Source organism: Prosopis cineraria, unplaced genomic scaffold (assembly GCF_029017545.1).
Source record: "Prosopis cineraria cultivar Desert tree isolate PC_DT_omini unplaced genomic scaffold, ASM2901754v1 PC897, whole genome shotgun sequence".
NCBI classification, from domain to species: Eukaryota; Viridiplantae; Streptophyta; class Magnoliopsida; order Fabales; family Fabaceae; genus Prosopis; species Prosopis cineraria.
Window position 1 is genome coordinate 22,025 of NW_026556222.1, and position 17,597 is coordinate 39,621.

Here is a 17,597-nt window from a genome sequence, read left to right on the forward strand (position 1 = left end):
AAGTGAAGAGGATATTCGAAAATATTGTAGTTTAAATATGGTAACGAAGTAGAGACGAGAAATTCGAAGGTGGAAGGATGCTGCTATCAGCTTCCCCAAAAATGCTGGAGGCACTATGAACTGAAGATTGAGTTTCAAGGCTTCGATCAACCTATGAGAGAGTACTTGGAGAAGTTCTTTGCTACTTCTTTGCGTTATTATGGGATTTACAGAGATAACTAGCTCCAATATGATTTGCTTTCTTCTTGTATCTCAATTTTCAAATATTTGCTATATATACTTTGTGACATCAATGATTGTCTGTAATTGATGCAAAACTAAATCTTCTTGTCTGTTACATGGTTTGTGATACTTAAAATTGAAGTTTGTTGATGAAGAATATGTTACGAGTGTAAGTTTAAGGGAAGAATATTCATCCCCAAAAACTAGCACGTTGGGCTGGATAATTTTTCATGCTTAAAAACTATATTCATTTTGTGAGGCTCTCTAAAATAAGATTCGTAACAATGTATTCTCGTTTGAGAACCAATGTTTTTGTCAGCTTCAAGTTACTTATGACTCTTCACTAGACCTTCTAGTAGTCAAAACCTTTTTTGAGTAGTCAAAACCTTCAAAATCATGTAAAAATCCTACACTACTGTTCCCCAAGAGAAGTTATGGTGCATATAATTTTGTTCGAGAAATTCAATGATAAAGTAATTGGATTTTACACAAAGGAGTTTACTTGGACGCCACCTCGCTTCATTGCGTAACCAAACAAATCGGGATGACCAAGCAATCTTCCCTGTGCATTGAGCTCCTTGATCAATGCATCAAAACATAGTCCACTAGGAATTCTTCCATTTTCATCCATCAAAACCAAAGTTGACACTGCTTCTTCTGTTCTTCCTCGAGCACAAAGCGCCTGAATCATTACTTCATGTGTCCTCTGGTCTACTACTATTGAATCTCTTCTCGTCATTTTCTCAAACACTTGGCATGCATCTTCAAGCATACCTTTTTCTTTACGTGATTCTCTACACAACCTTCTCACCAAAGTCCCCATCATCCTCGCATCCACTTCAAACCCAAATCGCTCCATTTCCTTGTAAATCTTCAGAGCATCCCTAATCTGATTCCATTTCAATAGCCCATGTAACAAAGTGGCATAGCTTATATAATCAGGAACACAATTTTTCTTCTTCATCAGTTTCAGAACAGATATAGCCTCCAATGGCCTCCCTTCTCTAGAATACCCTTGGAACAGAGTGTTGAAAGTGATTACATTTGGTTTTAGACCCATCAATTCCTCAGCTTCATCGAGTAATTCCCTAGCTTCATCGGATCTGCCCACTTTACACAACCCATCCATTACAGCGGTATATGAGTAAATATCGGGCTTCAATGGGATCTTCATCTTCTTCATTTTCATCAACATCTCATACGCTTCTTCCACCTTCCCCACGTAGCAGAGTCCCTTTAACAAACAATTGTAAGTTTGAATTGTAGGTTTTGTTCCGATTCGGTTCATGAGGTCGAAAATTTCTACAGCCTTCTTCATCCTTCCCCTTTTGCAGAAAGAGTTTACGAGAATCGTGAGTGTCTCGGCATCTGGCTGAAACCCATTTTCCAACATCGAGCCAAGAACTCGTTCGGCTTCATCCAGATCAATTTTCTCATTCTCACTGTTGGAGGACAAAAACCTAATCCTATTTACCAGACTTTTAAATCGAAAGTCCTTCATCTCCATTTCGGTGTGCGAGAAGCTAATTTCGTCGAGATTCAAACCATACTTGAGTGAGTTTTCTGCAGGATTAGATGTATTGATATGGAGCGATAATTGCTTACCTCCTCGGATAGCAATACTTTGTCCATCGTAGTTGCTTCTGCTATTAAGATTCATAAAAAGAGGGCTGCGCGATGCAACAGTTTGAAGACGAGATTGAAAAAAAAGAGCAGGAACAAGAAACTGAGAAGCCATGACCAGAAAGAGAAAGAAATTGGAAGAAAATAAATACTCCAGCGCAAGGAAGGGGGAAAACAATTTAGACCCGTAATTCGAACAAGTCCGAACTCAACCAAAAAAAAAAATTAAGATTGATTTTGATTATATAATCACTTTTAATAGAATAAAATATTTTAAATTTAATTTAAATAAATTTGACTTAAATTGAATTTGACAGTTGAAATTTCAACTCTATATAGTTGGTAATTTTAATTAAACTCAACAGTATAGCCTGAATTTGACTTAAAAAATTTAGAATTTATAAATTTTTTTAAAATAATAAAATACTTTAAATTTGATCTGAATAAGTCAGCTCGAATTGAACTTAGTTCAAATAAATCCAACCTGCTTGAATTACTAGCTCTAAATTGATTCTATCAACAATTGTCAATTTTCAATATTTCTCTTAATATTTTTATATTTATTAAATACTTTAAATAAAAATATCAATAATAAAATTTAAGGATATGTATTAGAGATAAATGTGTAAACTTATTAAATTTTAAGATAAAGGTAATAAGGTTTAATATTTTTCTTAATTCTAATAAAATGCATTAAAAATGATTTATAAATAAGATTAGAATAATATGTAACATGGAATCAATAAACAATTTTTTCACGATTCACTGTGAGAAGAGTTTTTTTTTATTTAAAAATAAAACAGATAGACATGAATAGCTAAAGTCTTCATTGATTTGAATTTAAATTGAAAATTTTATATTTAAACTGCACATCTAAAATTTTGTATTTGAATACTGTAAAAGATTTAGAAGTAAAAAAACAGACAAGCTAAGATTTAAAATAAAAATAAAAACTAAGAAGTGAGAAGTTTATTTTTATTTTTATTTTTATTTGACTATAGACAAAAATAGTTGTATAATTCGATATCATGTGAAGAGGTAAAGTTTGTAGTTATTATTGTATATACAAGAATAAGAAATAAGATAAAAGGGAGAGTAACTAACTATGAAAACCTGGAGAATAACTAAATTTTTTTGAATAATTAGCCTATAAAAAATGTTAAAAAGGTAAAAAATCAATTTTATTGTTAAACAATAGGTTAAAAAATAATTAAAAATGTAAATTATTTTTTTATATAATGTTTCTCTCGATAGATAAAAATAATATAATATCGCTTATACTATTAATTAATCAAAAGAAATAAAGGAAGTCAAAAATTACATAAAATAAAAAAAATATAAATTTTTGATATAGTATTTATTTGTATTTTTCTAAATATTTTTTCATAATTTTTAAGTTTTTTTTTATAATTTTTTTAGTAACAATTATCAAAGTTAATATTCGTTAATTATAAAGTGATATTATGTCTTTTTAAATATTAAAAAATATTACATAAAAACAAATGAATTTTGGATTGCAAACACCCTTAGATCTCTAGTTTATTGATAAAATTATAAAAAATTATGATAAAAAATGAATTTAAATTTTTGATGTGTTCAAAGTTCAAATAAAAGATTTGACTAAAATTCCAATAGATGGGAATCAACTCTTTGAGATAAATTGAGCAAACTCAACATAGTCGCTGCAAGCAAAAGATTGAACAAACGAACAAATACATTGTTCAAAAGTGAAGAGATCTGCTGAAAACCTTCCAAGAGAGTGGATGTCGTTTATGAGGCTGATGAACTTGTCGTCTGGACCCATTGCTCTTCAAGTTCAAGTTGATGCCAAGAATGGGATTGATGAACTTCTTGAGAAGACAGCGGAACCCATGCGCAGTACGACGTCGTTGCTTGCCCTGTTGCTGCCGCTGCTGCGTCGTAGTAACAGGTTCAGAGACAGAGAGGCTGAAGCTCCGAGTGAGCATGGCTCGGTTCAGGTGCGCCTCAAACCACATCCTCTCGAACCGGTCCAAGAGATCGCTCTCTTCATCACCGAACGATGTCTTGCGTCCAACCACAGCCTTGTCCTCCATTGGGTCTGGGGCTTCAACTCGTTGCTTCTAATCGATCATGTTTCATGGTTTTGCTTTCATCAGATCGATGCGTGCCTGCCTGCTTAACGGAACTTGATGGCTTGAAGAGGTAGATGAACAGGTTATGCGACATTTAGGTTGAGGTAGTTAATGAAGCCACCAACTTAATTAGCCACCAAATGTGCTGAAACTCGACCCCCTGTTCAAGTGTGTGACGCTCCTGCTCCAAACACTCTCAAGTGTTTAATTATTGGAGAATGAAAATTTTAGTTTCTTAAATTTATTATAATTATTAATTTAATTTTTTAATTTTAATTTTTATTAATTTAATCTTTTAAGTTTGCATCAATTATTAATTAGGAGAATGACAGAAAGGTCATAAAAGGGTCAAGTAATTTAATTTAGGTCTCAACTGTTAAATTTTAAAAATTTATAACTCAATCTCTCAACTTTACAATTTTATTACGACGAATTTGTAACTTATATTTCAAATCAGTGAAAAAAAAATTGTTTTAACCATGCTAAAATTTAAAAATAAATTATAAATTTATCACAATGTCATTATAAAATTGAGAAATTGAGTTACAAATTTTTTAAGTTTGGCACTCGAGACCTAACTTGAATTAATTAATTTTTTTAGGACCCCTTTATCATTTTTTTTATTAATTTGATCTTCATTGTTTAGATAAAAATAACACTCATAAAATTTGTTGAGATGAATAACGAAATGTTGATCGCAGCAGCTACGTGGATTAATAATAAAAAAATATATGTATTTAGGTAGAAAAAACTCATAAATTTAAAAAAGAAAAGAATGAAACGCAGCACGCTAAATTATTAAAAATTAAATTGATTTGATGTCTAATTTATTTTCATTTAGTTATATTCCATGCTAAGTCATTAAATTACTTTGCATATATTAAATTAACTCGAGAGAAAATTTATTTTTAAAATTTAAAAAAATGACATGATAATTTTAAAAAATGTAAATGATTAAAGTGATAAAAATTAAACTTGAGGGATTAAATTAATAATTAAAACAAACTAGAGGAACTAAAGATTTTATTATTCCCAAATTCTTCCACTCTAATTATTTAACAAATAATATTATAGAATAATGCAATTTTTAGTCTCTCAAATTTTTCTCAATTATTGATTTAATTTTTTGAATTTAATTTTTATTGATTCTTACATTTTTTTAAAATTATAATGTCAGTCATTTAATTTAAAACACAAATTAATTTTCAAATCAATCTAATATGTTAAATACATTAATAACTTGACATGTACAGGAAATTAAATAGGAATAGATTAACTCTCAAATGAACATAAATAATTACACTTCTTTTAATTTATAATGGTTGCCATCAATATCTTGTCATCCATATGAACCAATTTTAATTTTTTTAATAGTATTACATTATCTTTAAACAATAAGGACCAATCAAGAAATGAGGCAAATTTAAAGCACCTAATTAATAGAAATTAAATTTAAAGGACCAAATCAATAATCAAGGTAAATTTGAGGATTAAAAAGTTTTATCATTCCTAATATTATTATTTTATTTTACCATGATAAATTACCATACTAAATGGTTAATTATGCCTAACATTATAAGAGACATTAAGAAGGGTTCTCTCGATTTTATTTATAAAAAAACCCTAATTTCTTGTATAAAATATTTATTACTCTTTTCATTTAAAAATATAAGGCATTTTTAATTGAATTTTACCCCCCAATAAAATAGTTACTTACTTTTAAGCTAATCCTATTTTTTTATATTTACTCATATTAAATATTTTACAATAAATGTAAAGTCATTCATTAATAGAAGTACTTTTAAAAAAATAATTATTACACTTTAAAAGATTAAAAATATTTTATATTTTTTAACAGAGAGAGTAGTAATTTTCTATTTCACCCTTATAATTTGGTCATATACCAGCGACATTTTCACGGGGAAAACTGGGTTCACCCACATAAAAAACAGGCTCGTTTTTACAAGCTTTGTTCGTTCATTTACAGGCTTAATCATGATTGGTTTTCCGACCTCTGTATATTTTCTTTTAAAAAAATGGTTCATCCTATCAATCATGATCTTAAGGGCATTTGGATAGAAATATGACACCAAATTTCCTTATGAAGTTATGTGTTAGAAAATTAAGTAAAATTGTGTAAAAATAATTTGTTAAAATTTTGTCCTTGAGACTATTAGTGTTACAATACGCATACATATAGCCTTGCACTTACTATATATTTCTGAAAATAAATTTTGTTTGGGTTAACCCCAAAGTTTTTGGTATTTATTCAAAGTTTCTTCCAATTTACAATTTAGTCCTTTTATTTTAATTCATATCATATTAGCCCTTAAAGTTTCAAATACTTGCATATTTAATCCTTGTGATTAACACCAGGCATTAGTAAAATTTAAAATTCAAATATTGCAACGCTTGTGCCGACTAAACAAACGTTGTCTTGGTTGCATATGGTAATTACATCAATGCATAAGCAATTAATTAAAATTTATAATTTATTTTTAATTTCTCTTGTTCTTTCTGGGGATAATTCTTTTGAAATGCATCTGACGACTGATATGATGTGACTGTTTTTTTTTTTTTGTCGTGTCCCTGAAGTGATGAGATATCAGATAAGGTAAGGCTGTATCATTATAATTGGTGAGTGAATTTAATTATAATGGTATTATCTTGAAAAGGGGTTTTGCTTATGCCTCGTATTATTACATCTATAGGGAATCATGGTAAATTATAAATTAATAATCATAACAATGTATTGAAAAAGCTTGCCAAAATAATAATAATAATAATAATAATATATTGAAAACATATTCAGTATGTTTTCAGTTTTACTCAATCTTCTACTGTTGTTTCTCTCTCAGTCACATACACACATGATGCACGCGCACGCCACGGCATAATCACCCCAAGATTTCATTTGCTTCCCCCACACACACACTGATGTTGTCTTCCCCAAACAGCAAGAGTGAGTTTCCTTAATTTTTTGTCGTAAGAGTTTGAAAAACAAAACTGAAAATATAATACACCAAGCATTATTATAATTTTTGGGTTAAATGACTATTTTGCCCTTATATTATAACTCTAGAAATGTTTAAAATTCTAAACTCATTTTTAATATAACATTCTATTTTAACATTTAAAAACAGTATAATATCACTTCTACCATTAATAAATATTAACTTTGATCGTTATTTAAACAAAAAGTTACAAATAACTACCATATAAGAAAATTAATATAGATTAGGTTTCTTAAATTAAAAATAATAAAATACCAAGAGACAAAATGCCATTTTTTTCAAAGAAATGGTATTTGTCTATTGATGTTTATTTATAATTTAGGAAACTTAATCTGTAATAATTTTTTTATGTGGTACTAATTTATAATTTTCTAGTCAAATATTCCCTCCATCCTTATATATAAGATGTTTTTAATCTAATCATATGAACTAATAAAAGTTAATTATCTATTTAAAAGTATAATAATATTTCAATTTTACCTCTAATTATTGTAAATAAAAATAAATCTCTTTTTTAAAATAAATTTATGAGTATTTATCTTTTTGTTTACAATATAATAAAGGTATAATAGTCCAATTATTAAAAAATATGCTCATAATGTCTTATATTTAGAAATAAAAAAATTTTAAAAAACTTTTTATATATAAAGGAAGAAAGAATATATGTTAAAGTTAATATTTATTAATTATAGGATTGACATTGCACTTTAAAAGAGAACATTATATTAAAAATCAATTTAGGCTCTCAACGCTTCTAGGCTTATCATCTTAAGGCAACATTATTCAATCCTAAATTTTACTCTCTCTGTCTCTGTCTCGTTATAGTTGTCGTTTAAAGTCATTGCAACCTAATAAATATGTAAAAATATAGCATACATTATCCAAAATGACGAATAGAAAGTTAAAACTCTAAAATATATACAGTCACAAATAAAAATGAATAATAATAAGCAATTCATAAAAAGTTGCAATGCCCCATCATATTGTCCAGTATGCATGTGGTTATTGAATCTATGGGTTAAGTATGATTCTGTCGCCACAAAGTATCGCGAGAGGTGGGATTGCAGGGCGAATCATTGCACCTTATTATCTTATTGCTAATGCATTTGATTGCCTTCTGCTTCAAACTTCAATATTTCAATTCATTCCATTCATTTTTTGCTTTTTAATAATCATCATTAATTACTTGCAACTTTTCTGTTAGTTGAACATTTAAAAAGAAAAAATACATGGCGTGCATGTTTCAATGTGTCTTGTACATAACACAACACATGGCGGACACATAATCATCCAAGTACATGGGATTATCATCATTAATGTGAATGAGTGAAGAAATAAAAACAAGAGGAGACATGGTATCTGATGTTATTTCTTTGTATTAAAATATTTAAGTGTTTTATTTGTGATGTACAGTTCACATTTGTGGGAACTTGGGATAATGTTGCCACTTACAAATAAAGTTTCTGAGTTGTTTATGCTTTTAGGGACTCTTTCTTGTGATCAATTCTCATTATGATGTCCCAACATGATCCCCTATTTCATAAGCAACCATTTATTTATTTTATCTATTTAAACCGATTTTACTTCGCATCCAAGCTTTAATTATTGAATTGACATCCCTTTCATTTATATCAATCAAGCGAGTCACTTATTCTAAAAAATCATTTATATTTATTTTTGTCTATTTTTAAATTATCCACGGATTACAAGTGTTCTCTTATTAAAAATAATCATGATCGAAATATGATCAAATATTAAAAAATGTTTAGGACGTAAAAATGCGTTTTCATGAAAAGAATTTGAACATGTACTTAGCAAGAAAATATGATAGGTGCATTTCTTAATTTCTTTTTAAAAAAGTACTTTTATACCTACTAAATATTGCACCTCTCTTAATAGAGGTTTGGATCTTTATGCATCATGGTATGAGAGATTGGTCCCTTTCACTAGACCCAATTCTAAGTAATGCTATTCTCAATCTAATAAATTATACAAACATACATATATACATATCTGAATTTTTATAAAAAAAAAATATATTAACACCTCCTTTAATTTATGTCGTATATTTATGTGTGTGTATCTGAATTTTTATAAAAATTATATTAACACCTCCTTTAATTTATTTCAAACCGAATAAAATTGCCTTGAAATAAATTTTAATTTACTAAAGTAATTGAAAAGAAATTTAATTTACTAATATATTAATTTACCATCTTTTTTTTTGGGCCAAAGTATATTAATTTACCATCTATTCACCACAAATACATGAATTCTGTACGGAGTCAACTAACGCTGCTTATATTGTGAATACTGAATAGTAATTTCCAAATGACGTAACTTGACTTTTTGCATTTGCACTTGTTTGGGCCTTTGGGTGATTGAGTGATTTAAATTTGAATGAAATAATATAGTTAATCTAATTACTAAACATATTGTAGTTTTTGAGAAAATACATCAAAAGACCTGACCAAAAACCCACTCACAGACAAGATCAATACAAGATATATTATTAAAAAGATAACATGGACTTATCTTTTTAAATATAACTAAATTTCTTGCCAAATCCTTAAAATGATTCTCCCTAATTTTTGTACATCATATCCAAAGCAATGCAGGAGTATTTTTAGTTCATTTTAAAAAATACGCCCTTCTTCCAAAAAAAAAATATAGTAGTTAGAAAAATTTAAAAATCGTATAATTTACTTTTTAGTTTTAATTTAACTAAAATTTTGTACAATTTCTTTTCTCATTTTCTTCCAATGAAAATGATCCCAAAAATCTCAAATAATATAAATTCAAGCTAAAAGTATCAATAATGGAAGATAGTGCTTTTTAACTTTTCCTTTTTCTGCTCTCCATCCTTTTTCCTGCATAATTTGTATTTTGTAATCATGACCAATAGTTTGATATTTTGATCTTGCGCCTGCCTTGTTTCCCATTTCTTTTGGTTTATTCAAAATCTCTTCTCAAGTTCAGTTACTTCCATATAGAAAGGAAAAGTAAAAGCATCACTTTCTTTTTTCCCCATGCCATTGAAAAGCAATTGAATTTGAATGCATCAGTCATTCCAACCTCACACTCACAAGTAAGAAAAGGAAAAAGGAAAAAGGGGAAAAAAATTAAGAAATAAGAAATGAAGCCAATATTTTATCAGTTTGCCATTACCTTTTCAAATGTAAGACCATTCTAAAAGTCTCTAACTTCACTAATTCTAATCCAAATGCTTTGCATTATATATATATATATATTTTTTTTTTTTTTTTTAAATGTCGAGAATTTAAATCATAGAACTTGGTAGGAGCCATTTGCTTCCAAATACAACAGGAGGAAAAAGGCAACTCAATTCAGAAAGTACAGTTTAGTAAGATGAAGAGACCATGGTATGTATGGACTAGAAAAACTGGTGAAGAAAAATCCAGTAATTTACGGTGAGCTGAACAAGTTTAGAAGAACAAAATAAATAAAAGAAGAAAAAAATATGACAAAAAAAAACAAACACATAATCTCAAACAAGAAAGTAAGTCTTGAAGATGATCCTGCTAAAGATTCTTTGCCTGTGGTATGTAGCTTTAGCTTTGAAGCAAGCAAACTGGATTGTTCTTCGCCATGTACTTCTGCCATGTGTGTTGTTTTCTCAAACTCTACAGCTTACATTCATTCGATTTCCTCTTGTCCTTCTGAAGGGCACTGTATCAACTCTAATATGTTGATTACTTCAGCCATGTCTGGACGGTTTGATGGCACTTGTGATGCACAGATTAACCCTAATTTTATCACAGGAATTGCTTCTTCTGCAGCAAAATTTCCCAGAAGCTTTGCATCAATACATTGCTCCACCTTCCCTTCCTCCAATGCGCCTCTTACCATGTCACAGAGGACAACCACATCATCCTCCATATATTCCACAGGTCTTTTTCCAGTTACTACCTCCAGAACCAGGATCCCAAACCCGTATAGATCACATTTCTCGGTTATCTTCACTGTGCGGCAAGCAAACTCGGGCGCCATGTAACCGAGTGCACTTTGAATTTTGCTGCTCAAGACACAATGGTCTAGCATTGGCAATAGCCTCACCAAGCCAAAATCTCCTATTTTTGGCTCACCAGAGCAGTCAATCAGAACATTTGTTGATTTGAGATTGTAGTGAATTATGTTCATTTGGTGCAAATGGGCTAGCCCTTTTGCCATGCCAAGAATAATCTTGAACCTTTGCCGCCATGATAGGATATCTTTCGCATTTTCATCATGTAAAAGCTTATGTAAGCTTCCTCTGGACAGGTACTCATATATCAGGAGCTGCAAGGATGAAGTCCAGTAGTAACCTTCAAGTGCCACAAGATTATGGTGCCTCATCTTCCCAAGTGTTTTCACTTCCCTCTCAAAGTCTTCTTGGGACTTGACCAGACTAGAGACTGTAAGCTTCTTGATTGCAACAGAACGCCCATCTCGGAGAATAGTACGATAGATAGACAACTCCAAACCCACCACGACCAATCTCATTGTCTTTATTAAGAAGATTATGAGCGCCATCAGAAAATTCAGCATCACCAGTAAACATTACAAGTTTGCCATAGCTTGGATCATTTTGGGGCGAACAACTATAATCTTCACCACCAGATAGCGCAAACGGTGCAGCGGAACGTGACAATGAGTGACGTGCATGTATATTTAGCAGTGTAACAGCCACCACACCAATGGTGATAAAAGCAGCAGCTCCAATAGCAATAAGGGCAGAGATACTGAGAATGACCTTCTTATGATGACGGTTTTGAGCGGAAGGACCAGAATTTGAGCCAGAAGAGTTTGGGTTGAGGACAATTGGTTTGGGATGGACGGATGGGCAGGAGTGATTAACAATGGAACCACATAACGATGGATTAGCAGAGACAGATGAGGGAGAGATGGTATTGAAGAAGCCACCCACTGGTAGCTCGCCATGAAGGTGGTTGTAGGAAACATTAAAGGAGAAAAGGTGGGAAAGATTTGTCAGCTCCTTTGGTAAGCTTCCAGAGAGTTCATTCCATGACAAGTCTATGTGCTGGAGATTAGCTAGGTTCGCAATGGCGGGAGGAATTGAACCAGTGAGCATGTTGTGAGAAAGATTCCTGCACCATTCAATTCAAATGAACAAACAGAAATTAGACTCTTCAAATGATGTTACAATTACATTTCAGAGTTTTATATAATCTAAGCAAAGAAAGGAGAACATATAACAGAAGTTATGGCAGAGAGCTTACAAAGATGTCAGGGATGAGCACTTGTCAATTTGGGTCGGAATTCTCCCACTCAGGAAATTCTTCTGCAGTCTCAGTTCACTCAGTGAAATCAACCCTTCTATTTCAGAGGGAATGCTTCCATTAATCTTGTTGCCACTTAGGTCAAGAATGAACAAAGATTTAAGCTCTCCTATACTCACTGGAATAGCACCAGAGATATGATTGGGGACATATTCAAGACTTGCAAGCTACTAAGACCCCCAATAATAGATGGAAGGCCACCAGAAAATGCATTGGATGACAAATCCAAAACCTGGAGGCCATAATAAGACGTCGATGTGGATGAAAGCGAAGAACTATTGCTCGTGAAGTTGTTCCACGTAAGTGAAATACTTTTTAAACCCATCTTAAAAATCCATGAAGGAATGCGGCCTGATAACTGATTGTGGCTCATGTCAAGAGCCAAAAGCTTAACACAGTTGCCCATTGACTCAGGCAAAATTCCTGTAAGTTGATTCCTCGAGAGATTTAATTTATTCAGTGAATCAAGATTTCCTATTGATTTGGGAATCCAATCTGAAAAAGCATTTGCAGAAAGGTCCAATATCTCCAGATTTTTCAGCTCTCCAATCCAATCAGGAATGCCTCCAGTGAATGAATTTCCCTGTAAACTGAGAGAGGTGCATGAACTGAGTTTCTGCATTGAGCCAGGAAGTCTCCCAGAGAGAAAATTATCACTAAAATCAAGTGATTTCAAGAGCAAGCAACCTCCAATACCCTCCGGAAGCCTACCAATAAATCGATTCTTCTGTAGATTTAACTCTCTTAAATCATTCAAGCTCTCAATTCCCTCAGGAACCTCTCCCTCCACAAATTGTTGGACAGATCAAGTGACTGTAATCCCCTCAAATACCAAATCCCAGAGGGCAATTCTCCAGAAAGTTGATTGTGGGAGAAGTTAACAGTAGCTAACATAGAGCAAGAGCTTAAAGAATCAGGAATTTTACCTGAAAAGATTGTTTCTGGCAAATGAAACCGCTCTTAAAGACCCACATTGTTGGAAAAATTCTTGTGGGATTGATCCAGAGAGATTGTTCTCGCTCAAATCAACAAGTTGCAAATTCCAGAGACGAGGAAGATCAGGGATTATGGTCCCTGTGAAGTTGTTTCTGGAAAGTGAAAGAACTTGAAGAAACTGCAATCTCAAAAGCCCTCGATCAATATGCCCTGAAAGAGAAAACCCGTCAAGTACTAAAGCAGAGACCCTACGGGTCGTCGGGTCACATTTGACTCCGACCCAGTTGCAGGGACTATCGTCATCTTCATTCCAACTAGAGAGCATCGCCTTTGGGTCTTTTAGACCCTCTTTGAACACAATCAACCCCAATACATCATCGTTGAACGCCGGGTCGGCGGAGATAACGAGGATTGGAGCAAAACAAGAAACAGGAAAGCCGAATTGCATTTTCAGAGAGTGCGAGAGAGAGAGATATTCAGACACAAGAAGGCAGAAATGGTTGAGAAGAAAGCATAGCACATGAACTTGACATAACAAAGAGACAAGATTTCAGGAAGCACGAAGGCGGTGGAAAGGACAAGCAAGAGGTGGGAGAAGTTACAAAGAATACCAATCTCAGTGAATATGAACAAAAGAAGGGGGGGAGCAAAGTAAAGAAATTTGAACAGAAAATTCACTTTCTACTTTTCCCCGGTTTACAGTTTCAAGAAGTCGTGATGAAAGAAGAAGAAAACACAGAAGTAGAACAGTAACAGTGAAGTAGGACGAATGAGGAGGTTGTGGAGTAATGAGTGGTAGAAAGAAGGACGGATAAGAAGGGGATGAAATAGTAATGGCGTAAAATTGAAAGAAAAATTACAAAAGGGGAGAGAGAGAGAGAGAGAGAGAGAGAGAGAGGGAAAGAGAGGGGGGATTAGAGGCGGGAGAAGGAGGAAGAGAATGGAAGGAACATTGGGGGCGGAGAAGCCATTAATGGAAGAGAGCGAGGTGAGGAGTGAGTGTTGCTGGGAAGGAGAGAGTGACAGAGAAAAGCATAAATAAGTAAATAACAGAGAGGCGGGGGGGAGGGAGGGAGGGAGGGGAGAGAGAGAGAGGCATGTATAAAAGCTTCAATTCTCATGGCAGCGACGCATTAATATAAAGAGAAAGAGAGAGACAGAGACAGACACAGAGAGGGAGGCTTCTTTTTTACGACATGGGTGTGATGCATGTGAATAGTCATAGGGTCAAACCCGAATCCTATGAATGAATGATCCATGTTGCCACTTTTCGTTTCACTCCCTCCCAACTTCAGAATCACCCAAGTGAATGAATTGCACTCTAGGCTCTCCCAGCCACATTTCTTGATCTTATTTATGTGCAAAAATCTTTAAAGAAGTAGAGAGAGTATTATTTAATTAAGAAAAAACGTAATTTTAATCTCAACACTTTATTCTCGTTTTTTGTTTGTATTTAAGTTTTTATACTTTTATTTTTTATTATTTTAAATTCTTTTAAATTTTTATACTTTGCTCATAAAAAAATCAAAAATAATAAAAAAAGACATTGTAAAACCTAAAACAAAAAAAAATATATATAAGGAGCAAAAATAATAAAAAAAGACATTGTAAAACCTAAAACAAAAAAAATATATATAAGGAGCAAAGGTAAAAATGTGAATAAAATATATAAACTAAAAGTTATACTTAGCCTTTAATTAATTCAAAGCCTTAGAGGATCTTCCGTATATGAGAGTTAAGAATTGGGCTAATATATATCTATAATCTATTATATAAAGTTGAGAGTTAATTAATTGCTCAGTCAGTTTTATTAATTCAAAGCCTTAGGGGATACTCAATTATTTTTCCCCTAAAAATTGCTCAATCAGTTCAACAAAAACTAAAAATGCAGACACTGTATTTTATAAAAATACAACTTTGAGTTCCAGTTGCAATTTCAATAGCAAATGCGAACCCTTCAAAAGGCACGATTTAAAAGTCAAGGAATACAATCTGACTTCCTAAAGTTTTTTTTTTTTTAATTATAAGGCCATGTTTAAAACCCTGCAGAGAAACAACAAATTAAGTCTAATCAAATAACAAAGATTCATATGGCCTTTGGATATGCCGTTAAAGATCCTAGTATTATAATTATTATAATTATATACTCGACTTAGCAAGGAAGCTAGTCGGTATAACACTTTGCCTCCCTTTCTTGGAGTCAAAAACAATTTGCCTCTTTAAAAATGTGGTAGAAGAATACAATCAAATTGCACATAATGAGGTCCTAATCCTTTTGATAGTATTAAAGAGAGTGATTATGACAGTGCTCATTCTAGACTAAGTTGATAACCTCCATTGAGTCACAGAAAATGTTAACAGAGGGATAATTTTCATCTCAACAAATATTGAGTCATTTAAGATTTTTAAAAAATTCTGTCACAGTATTAGATTGACAATCAAGAAATTTGGTAAAACTTTTTATTCCCGTTTTTTGATTATCATGAGCTAGTTCCCCATGTAGCTACTCTATTAAAGTTTATCGAATAATCTACATCTAGTTGAACCCAACTAAGTTGAGGAAGTGACCATTTGAAATGCATGTTCCTATGTTTGGGTGTTTGAAATTGGCCATCCTTGCTTCTAGTTTGAGGTCATTAATGATGTTCTGTGCAGTTATGAAAGCAATGTCTCCTCCAAGGAGTTCATCTTTAGCATAAAGAGTCTATGCATTGATTAGCAAGTTTGTGCATATAGTACTCTTTGCCAAGCGATTTTCCTTGTGTTGGGGGCTTCCAATTTCATTTTTCACATTCCAATATTGAATCCAGCTTGCAAAATGTAAGCAAAGAAAGTATTTAGCTTAGTTTGTTTGACCATTTAAGCAATACCTTTTTAGCTTTCAGATAATCTTATAAAATTGGATGTATTTTTCATCAAACAATAGAATTTACATTGCTTCTAAAGTTAATTATATAAATTTAGTACTGCTTACATTGTCATACATTGTCCAAAAACACCCAACAAACTTAGACGGGTACAAGCACAAAGGCTTTTTTCTTTATACATAAAGGCTTGGTTATTAATAGAGGGCAATAATATCATTCATTATATAGCCATTTTCATTTAATGAGATGAGACTTCTTGTTGAGAATTTGATTTTTAACCGAGTGAGGGAGGGAGGGTTACTTTTATTCTCACTGTTTTAATAAAAATTAGGCTTTACCATTGGCAAACCAGTAACACCGTGACTGTGCCTCACAGCAACAAAAAAGTGAAGAACAAGCAAAAAGATAGAATGTGGAGGCAGAAGCGTAACAAAATCCTGCTTGATTAATTTGTTTATGGGGGTTTGACTTGGGAATTATTACTATAATGACACTCATATAATAAACAGTACATCTACCGATCTCCAACATCTGAATGGTCCCAAGCCAGAGATGTTAAGGTTTTAGGGAAAAGGTCAAAGTGGAGAAATATGTAGTCAGAGTCTTTGAAAAATCTAAAACTGTTCTGTTTTGTCTTGAAGCATCATAAGTCCCAAGGCCACATGCTGGGCATGGTTCTTGATTTTGACTCTTATTGCCTTCAAAGGCAAGCAAATATGCTGTCTCCCTGATCAACATGAATACCTATCATTCCTCCTCCTCCTCCATCCTTCTTAATTATTACATTAACATCATCAAGTTAAATTCACGTGCCTCTTATACTGGTATTGGTGACTTTTCATGTTTTTTTAAAAATTAATGCAAACATTTAAACTTTCAATTATCTTAATTCATGTTCTTCATGTTTAAAATATATAATCTCCCTCAGTTTTATGTATAAATTATGTTCTCTCCATTCAAAAATATAAAACATTTTAAAGAGTTAGATATTAAAAAATATAAGATATTTTTAATCTTTAAGATATAATTATATCCCCTTTTTTTAAAAGTGTTCATTTAAATATACCACTTTATATTTTTTTTTAGGTTAAATGCTCTATTAAATAAGGGTATATATGAAAGATAAAGTTAATTTAAAGACTAGTAATTACTTTCTTGAGAATAAAATTAATTAAAAATACCTTACATATTTTAATAAAGAAAGTATTTTTGAAAAAAATTAATGGTTTTTTATTAATCACTTTATATAAAAAGTTAGATAATTAATTACTTTATTTTAGTTTTAATCCTTTGCATTTTTTAGGGAATTATAATTAAATTCCACGCAAGAAAATTAACTACTATAAGATTCATTAACAATTGAACTAAACTACATTAACAATTGGTATTAATGTAGTTTAGTTTTTTTATCAATGGACCTTGCAATAATTAATTTTTTTGTGTAAGATTTTAATATAATTTTTTCTTTTTTATCGTTGAAATAAAAAAAAGTTACATATAGTAGAAAAAAATGACAATTTT

At 31.6% G+C, this 17,597-nt stretch overlaps 2 protein-coding genes across 2 annotated transcripts; both read right to left on the reverse strand.

Moving 5' to 3' along the window:
• Positions 1-706: 706 nt before the first annotated feature.
• Positions 707-1,960, reverse strand: LOC129298730 (putative pentatricopeptide repeat-containing protein At3g16710, mitochondrial). The gene has a single exon (XM_054937153.1). It carries the CDS (start codon positions 1,958-1,960, stop codon positions 707-709), a length of 1,254 nt encoding a protein of 417 aa, XP_054793128.1.
• An 8,458-nt stretch (positions 1,961-10,418) lies between these two features.
• LOC129298731 (probable LRR receptor-like serine/threonine-protein kinase IRK) lies at positions 10,419-13,657 on the reverse strand. Its single transcript, XM_054937154.1, is given in 6 exon segments — positions 10,419-11,440; positions 11,442-12,081; positions 12,214-12,418; positions 12,421-13,062; positions 13,065-13,203; positions 13,205-13,657. Coding segments are annotated over 6 exon segments (2,889 nt in total). The 3' UTR covers positions 10,419-10,630.
• Positions 13,658-17,597: the final 3,940 nt, after the last annotated feature.

Coding starts and splice junctions, on each gene's coding strand:
- LOC129298730 (XM_054937153.1), bottom strand. CDS start 1,960: ATGGCTTCTCAGTTTCTTGTTCCTGCTCTTTTTTTTCAATCTCGTCTT.